The following is a 7,284-nucleotide window of genomic DNA, read 5'->3' as shown; positions in this document are numbered from 1 at the left end:
ATTTCTTGGACTATATAGACTTTTATTCACTTGATTTCCCTTAAGTAAGTTAAAATAACTGGCTGTTGACAGGGCACATCTGGATATTTCTATCGGTCCCATAGAGATAATCTGTTACATTTTAGGACATGGTAGATTATATTTGCTGTTTCCCCAAATGGACTTTACAAAAGCCATCCGTGGCCCCAAAGATGTTTCTGGACCTCTCATCATGTGTGACTAAATAGGCCTCAGTGAATTAAGCTGAGAAAGCTGCAAAACAAAGCAGATCACTTCAGTTATGGAATATGAAGAGAACAAAAGTAGCTTTATACCACTGGATCTTTAGTGAGAAGATAGAATAAAAAGAAGAAAAAAATATTAGAGGATGCAATATAAACCAATTGAAACGTATCCAACCGATGATCTGGCTTTGAAGTGGCTATTTACTGGTGTGGTCCTAGACCATGGTGTCCAGAAGGATACATCAATGTGTTTTGAAAGATCCTAAACCAAATATACTTGTAATAATGACAGGTACGTTTCTGTCCTCCTAATTCCAGCTTTAATCCTAACACGTCCGGTTGTGATAATACGTTCACAGTCGTGCCACTTAGGGATATCACGTCTTATGTCTTCTCTGCAATATCTTAAATGCTCAGAGAAGTTACACCTTCTGACAAAAGGACGGTATGTGTGTCACCCACACGGGGACACACACACACACTCTGTTTGCCCGGAGTGCTGTGTAGCTTACCATGTCCAGTTATAGTTTAGGTCTAGCATCCACATAGGAGGGAAAACACGTGCCGTGCCGTTGGTCGGTCGGTCGGTCGGTCGGTCTGTCTTTCCGCCGGTCTGTCTTCCCCTGGCATCACCTGTTCTAGGTTCTTCTCCGCCGCCGGCAACCCCCTCCCCCCCACCTCGTGCTCCTAGTCCATCAATCTACTTCCCTCTGTCTGACATAATCTTATTCTTATTCTTTGGGGAATGGATGAATAAACTTTTACCTTGTGGATATTGTACACACACCGTAACGTGTGTGTGTGTGTGTGTGTGTGTGTGTGTGTGTGTGTGTGTGTTGACGGAATAGAGTGTTTGCCATGCCTGAACCCCTGGCTCTGCCTCTCTACCCGTCTGTGATGCGATGTGTGTGCTGGGGCACTTGTGCCTGCGTATGTTCCCAGTGCGAACTCCAAAGAGAAGTACGCCCGCCGGGCCTGTGGGTTCTAACCATGCTTCACCCCCGGGCGGGGCGATAGGATCGCCCCTCTGACTGACGCCTCCACTCTGTTTGGGCCGGGGCCCCTCGTCTCTCCCTGTGTTTCCTCCTAGGGTTCCCTACCTGCCCTCCCCCCAGCCCCGCACACACACACACACACACACACACACACACACACACACACACACACACACACACACACACACTGTGCACCGCCACGCTCGGGTCCAGGTCCTCCACCACAGGCGTGTGAGTGATGATGCCTCTACCCTCCGACACCTGTGTGTAGGGTTTAGATTCATCGCCTCATGCCCCGAATCCTGCTCCAGAGAGAGAGTGGCAGAGCCTATTAGAAAAGGCTAGCTGTCTGGACAGGCTAGAGTACGAACCGGTGAGAAGGTCGTTCCGTCCGGTGCGGTGCCCGGGGATAAGCGTCACACGGGTGCCACCTCCCCTTCCTTCCCCACCCAGCCAGCAGCGGCTCTCGTTTGGCTTTCCTGTCATTCGGTGATGGGTGAGTGGACTCACGCTTCCCATTGCACGGTCACCGTGGTTTTCCAGACCTGTGTGCGTGACGTAGCTACTCTCTGTGTGTTAGAAGAAACCTCTCTCTGGCCTTCCCCCTGCCCTTTCCCTGCCTGTGAGGGGTGGCGGGTGGGGGCGGGGGGAGGGAGTGTGTTGTGGGGCGGGCGAGGAGCGGACTTTCACAAGTGAGCGGGGTGCCTCCCGACGGCTCGTCTCTTGCTGGAGCCGACCCATCTTTGGGAGTTTTTTTTTTTTTTTTTCTTCTCTTTCTGGTTTCCATCTGGGGGAAAAAGAAAACAAAACGTACAAACAACCCCCCCCCACCCCCCCCCCAAAAAAAAAAAAAAAAAAAAAGACGGGCAGGCAGACGGTGGGACGAGCGCTCACTTGCCCTTTTCTGGCCATGTTGGGCGGGGGTGGGGGTCTTGCCACGGGCGGCGGAGGTCGTGCGGGTGGCCGGTTCGTTTTCTCTCGTGGTGCGGGCCTGCCGTCTTTGCCGCCCCTTCCTGCTTGGGACCGATCCCAGCTTCCCGGTTCTCGGGTTCGGGCCGCTCCGTTCGGGCGAATCTCGTCCTGGTTCCTGGTTTCACTTTGGTCGCTGGCGGCGGCGGCGGCGGCGGCGGCGGCGGCGGCGGCGGCGGCGGCGGCCCGATCTCGGTCTAGGTCTCTGGTGGCTCTGGTGTCGTTCGTGAGGTCGCAGAGAGGACCCGGCTGCAGGTCCTGACCTAGGTTGTGCCACTCGGTGCGTGGCGGTGGTGAGTGAGGCGATTTGTTTCCGTGTTCTGTGTCTCCGGAGCTCAGAGCCGGCCGGCGCGCGCCGATCCGGGGTACGGCGGCTCGGTGGAGTCGGTCGTTGGAAGGCGGTTGTCGTGCTCCCCCTGGCGTCCGCTTTGATATGACAGTCCCCTCGTTCTCAGCCGAGCGAGCGAGTGGAGGAGGAGGAGGTCTGGCGGCAGCGAGCCGGGCGGAGGCCCGGCCTCTGCCGGGTGCCGGGCGCGACTGTCGCCGTGGTGTCGCTGTGGCGCCGGGGCGGCTGTTCTGTCGGACTTTGCGCCCGCAGGCGAGCGCGGGGTGGGGCCGTGCGTCGCCGCTCTCTCTTCGGTGCCCGGTCTGTGCGGGGGGTGGCAGCTTTGTCGGGTCGACCAGTAGTTCTGTCTGGGCCCGACGCCTTGTCCTCCTCCCCTCCCTGGACTCTGGTCTTTGAGGGCGAAAAAAGGAGAGTACGAGGGACGTCTCGGGAGTCGGGGGAGAGGGTCCCCGGGTGAGCCGATAGGTGGTGGGGCCGGTCCCGGCCCGGACTCGGACCCCCCCCCCTCCCCGGAGTCACCTCCGAGTGAGCGCTTGGCGCGTGCCGGGCGCGAGGGCCTGGGTCGCCGGCCCCGTGTGGCCTCCCTCCACGGCCTCCTCCACGGCCCCGGAGGCCGGAGGACAGACCTCTCCGGCGGGAGGAGCCGTGGGCACGGCCGAGGCGAGCCTCGGGGCCGGGACCTACGCCCCCCCCATCCCCGACATAGGATGGTCGTCGGAGTCACCTCCGAGTGAGCGCTTGGCGCGTGCCGGGAGCGAGGGCCTGGGTCGCCGGCCCCGTGTGGCCTCCCTCCACGGCCTCCTCCACGGCCCCGGAGGCCGGAGGACAGACCTCTCCGGCGGGAGGAGCCGCGGGCACGGCCGAGGCGAGCCTCGGGGCCGGGACCTACCTACCATCTGCGGGGACTTGCCCGGTGGGCCCTGCGTAGGGGAAAACTCGAGGCGGAGGGAGCACCTCGGGAGTCGGGGACCCGAGCCCGGGAGTCCCGGGTGTGTGCGTGCTGGCGGCAGGGCGCTCACCACCGACCCCGCGCGGTGTGGGTGTGGTGGTTGGGTGCCTCTCGGAGTGGGTGCCTCGCGTCTGCCGGGGGAAGGCTCCCCGTACCGCCCGTGCGGTGAGCCCGTGCACACCCGGGGTGTGTGCCTGCGAGGTAGTGGGGCGGGAGCGTCCCTTGACCCCGCTCCCGCCCTGGCTCTTCGTCTGTCTTCGCCTTATGTGGTCGACCAGCTGTCCCTGAGAGTTCCGTGTCTGGCTCTGTTGGGGACGTGTTGGGGACAGGTGTCCCTGATGTGGTTTCCGAGAGGTCCCTGTCGCCAGCGAGTTGTCGCCCCTGCCTGACGACCTGGTTTTGGCGTGGTGACGTGAGGATTTTGTACCTGCAGGAGGGTGCTGGCATGCTGTGTCCCGGTGGCTGTCAGCGGGTCTCTGGGGGCTCTCTCGGGTGCTGTGTGCCGGGCCTTTCCCGTCTCTTCCCGGTCCGGGTCCCCCTGTCCTTCCCCTCACACCCTGGGCTCCCGCTGCCCTGAGCAGGCCCTGTGTCCCTGTGGTGGCTCGTGGGTGTGGTGGTGGTTGGCAGCTGAGTGAGTCCCGTCGTCCTTGATCTCTCCCCCGCTCCCGGTGCCGGATTCTGGCCCTTGCCTCGGCACGCTGAGGAGGAGAGTGGTTGGTTGCCTGGGGTGTGCATAGGTAGGGCCCGCACGGTGTGCTTCCCTCGCCGTGGCCGGCCTGAGGAGGAAAAAGGGGGGGGGCCGCCGGGCCGCCGCCGCCGAGTCCTGCCTTGCGTGTGCGGCATCCCCGTTCTGCCGTTGGGCTCGCCCGACCTCCGTGGCTTTTTTTTTTTTTCCTTCCTCCTATCGCCCCTAGCTCCAACTCCCCCGACCTGCCGCTTCCCGATGGCGGGGCCTGGTCGGCCGCTGAGCTGCGCTACCTCCCGAGCGCTGTCCGTGGCTTTTTTTCTTTTTCTTTTTTTTTTTTTTTTTTCTTTTTTTTCCCTCCCTTTCTAGCTTCTTCGGTCCTGTGCCCGGCAGAGGTGTCCTGGCTATCCCGAGTGCCAGGGACGCTTAAGCCCCGTGGTATTTTTTTCATTTTTTTTTTTTTTTTCTTTTTCTTTTTACCTCGCTCCTTACTCACGGAAGGGTGTCTGTCCTGGCTACGCTTTTATCCCCAGGCTGTTGGCCCTCTCAGGAGCCGAGCTTTCCCTGGGCCACCGCCTCCCGAGTGCCGCGTGGCTGCCTTCTCCCCCCCCCTCGGTGTGATTGATGTGGTGACGTTGCGATCTCCTTCGGGCCCGGGCCTAAGCTGCGCCAGGCGAGGGACGGACATTCATGGCGAATGGGACCGCTCTTCTCGTTCTGCCCGTGGGCCCCTGCCCTCACCCGTCCCACCGTGCCGGCGCCGGTGGTGTGCGGGGAGGCGGGGGTGCGGCAACCGGGCCCGGCTGCGCTCTCCCTGCCCTCGCCGTGAGGTCGGGGACTTGTACACGCTGGAGGAGGGGGGCGCCCTGATCTTGCTCCTCTCTTCCCGTGACTTGTTATCGGCACGGGGGTCGGCTCTCTCCGCGGAGAGGGAGGGTCGGTGCTCCGTGCTTGCCCGTGCTGTGTAGTGTGAAAAACCGCGCCTCGCGCTCTGCCCTCTTGCGGTGCTCCCGGAACGCTCCCGGTTGGTTCTCTCAGGTGCCTGAGGCTGAGTGGTGGTGTCGTTCCCGATCCTGGCGTTGTCCGCTGCCTTGTGCCAGCCTGCTGCCCGTGGTGTGTCCCGGCCGTCCTCGGGTTCGTGGGGCTTTTGTGCGAGTGAGAAGTTACCGTTGAGATTGACGTCTCTGCTGGGGGGGGTCGAGGCGGTTCCCCAGAGGGGAGCGCTCTTCCCTTGTTGCGCTGGGCGGTGGCTTCCCCGCATGAGCTGCCGCCCTGGTCCTGGCTTGTCTTCCCTGCCGTGTCACCTGGCTTTCATCGCACCGGGGGACCTGAGATGTTGCAGTGGGAGGCGAGCGGGGCCCGTGCGGGCTTCCCGCCCGTGTGCGCGACTTTGCTCTGGCCCCGCACGGCAAGGCCGACCGACCAGGGTTGGTGTTGCTGCTGCCGCAGACCCCCCCCTGTGCCCCACCCCTCCCTGCCCCCCGTGGTGGGAAGGATGGACGCCTCTGATGTGTGCTGGTTCCCGGCGGGGTTCCCGTCGGGGTTGGGTGCGGGCCACCCTCAGAGTGAGGAGGGGTTCTCTAGCGATCCTCGTTCGGGAAGCGGCGTGCGCTGCTGGGTTGGCCGGGGGCCCGCCCCCCGATGGGCTCCCGCGGCCCTGCCGCTCCCTGCCCCGCTTTTGAGCGCTAGTGGCTGCCCGCGTCGGTAAACTGCGTGCCCGCGCCTCCCCCCTCCGAGCTGGGGGAGGGTCCCGCGGGACCTCTCCCGGGCCGTCGTCTGGTGTGGTGAGTGGAGGACGTTCCCGATCCGTCCCCGCCCCTGCCTCGCGTGCGGTGTGTCGAGTGGTGGAGCCTGGAGCCCGTGCCGGGTCGCGATGCGAGGGCGTGTGGTGTGTGGCTTCCCGGCCTCGTGCTTGGGTTGCCGTGGGGTTTTTGGGGGTCCCGTCCCCCTCCCCCTCCGGCCCCTGGCGACGCTGTTCCCGAGCGTCTGTGTGGGCCGCCGCCCGTTGGCGACGACGGCGCCGTGCGGGCGCTGGGCCCCGCGGTGTTCCGGGGCCGCCGTGCCCGTGGTGGTGCGCCGCTCGGGGGGGTTCTGGCCCCCCGGAGCCGAGGATCCCGGTGTGTGTGGGCCCTTGCTCACGCGGCCGAAAAAGAGGCGGTCGATGATGGGTGCTGTGCCCGGCGGTGTGGTGTGGATGGAGGCGGTGGGGCCCTGCTGGCGCGGGCGGCTCCGCGGGCGTTCACGGGGTCTTTGAGGTGTGTGCGAGAGCTGCCTTTTCCCTCTCGGGCCTCTTTTGGGGGGCCCGCCGCTGCCGCGGTGGGGGTTTCCGGTCCGCTGGTCGGCCGGCTCGGTGTCCCAGGCGTTGCGCGGGACCGCCCCGGAGTTGGGGGTGGTGAGATCCCGCGTTCGTTTACCTGGCGTGCCGGCTGTGCCCGGAAAGGTCCCACCTCCCCGTTGGTCTGCGGCTGCGCCACCCGCCCGTGTGAGGGGGTGGCCGCTCGCTCACTCGCCTCTCGCCCCGGTGACCCGACCCGGTGACCCTCCCGCTGCTGCTCTTGTGCTTCCGGCGTGCCCTCCTCACCCGCATCAGCCTTCCGCGATCCTCGCTGGTTTGGCCTGGTGGCCGGCCACCGGCGGACGGTCGAGTCGGGCGTTGTGTTGGTGTTCTCGTGGGGGGGGGGACGGCGCTCAGCTCGTGAGGCTGCTCCCCCGGTGTGGGGGAGGCACGTCGTCGCGGCGGCGGTGGCTTTTGAAGGGTCTTCCCGGATCGGTTTTGCTCACGACGAGGGTTCCTGCCAGCGGGACCGCCGGTACGCCACGGGGGCGATGGTGGTGAGAATTCCCGCGTGCGTCCCTCGCTCGGGAGTTGGCCGTCCGAGGGGCCTGAAGCCGGCGTCACGACGTGCCTCCTCCCGCTGGGTGCCGCCTCGCGTGCCTGCGCGATGTTGTCCCGGGTTCCCGCGCCTCCCTCCCGCTTTGCCGTGTGTAGGCTTGCCCGCATCGCATCGTCTCCTCCGTCTCGAGCCGTGTGGCTTCGTCCCCGCCCCTGTCCCGGATCCGGGGTGTTGTGCTCTCTCGGCGTGTCGCCGCCGCGTGCCCGGCGCGACCCCGGTTCC

General features: G+C 64.2%; 1 protein-coding gene across 1 annotated transcript in view; it reads right to left on the bottom strand.

Moving 5' to 3' along the window:
- Positions 1-4,856: 4,856 nt before the first annotated feature.
- Positions 4,857-7,284, bottom strand: part of LOC122102642 (serine/arginine repetitive matrix protein 1-like) — a 2,712-nt gene continuing 284 nt past the window's right edge. The window contains exons 1-3 of the mRNA XM_042673392.1: positions 6,647-7,284; positions 5,928-6,594; positions 4,857-5,355 (exon numbers count right to left, since the gene is read on the bottom strand). The exon at positions 6,647-7,284 is cut by the window's right edge and continues 284 nt beyond it. Coding sequence (XP_042529326.1) covers positions 4,857-5,355; positions 5,928-6,594; positions 6,647-7,284 — 1,804 coding nt within the window. The remainder of the gene's footprint in view (positions 5,356-5,927; positions 6,595-6,646) is intronic.

The sequence above is a fragment of the Dipodomys spectabilis genome, unplaced genomic scaffold, assembly GCF_019054845.1.
Source record: "Dipodomys spectabilis isolate Male_0828 unplaced genomic scaffold, ASM1905484v1 ptg000820l, whole genome shotgun sequence".
Taxonomy (NCBI): Eukaryota; Metazoa; Chordata; class Mammalia; order Rodentia; family Heteromyidae; genus Dipodomys; species Dipodomys spectabilis.
The sequence above is the reverse complement of the archived record's forward strand: the minus strand, read 5'-3'. Positions and strand labels throughout refer to the sequence as shown.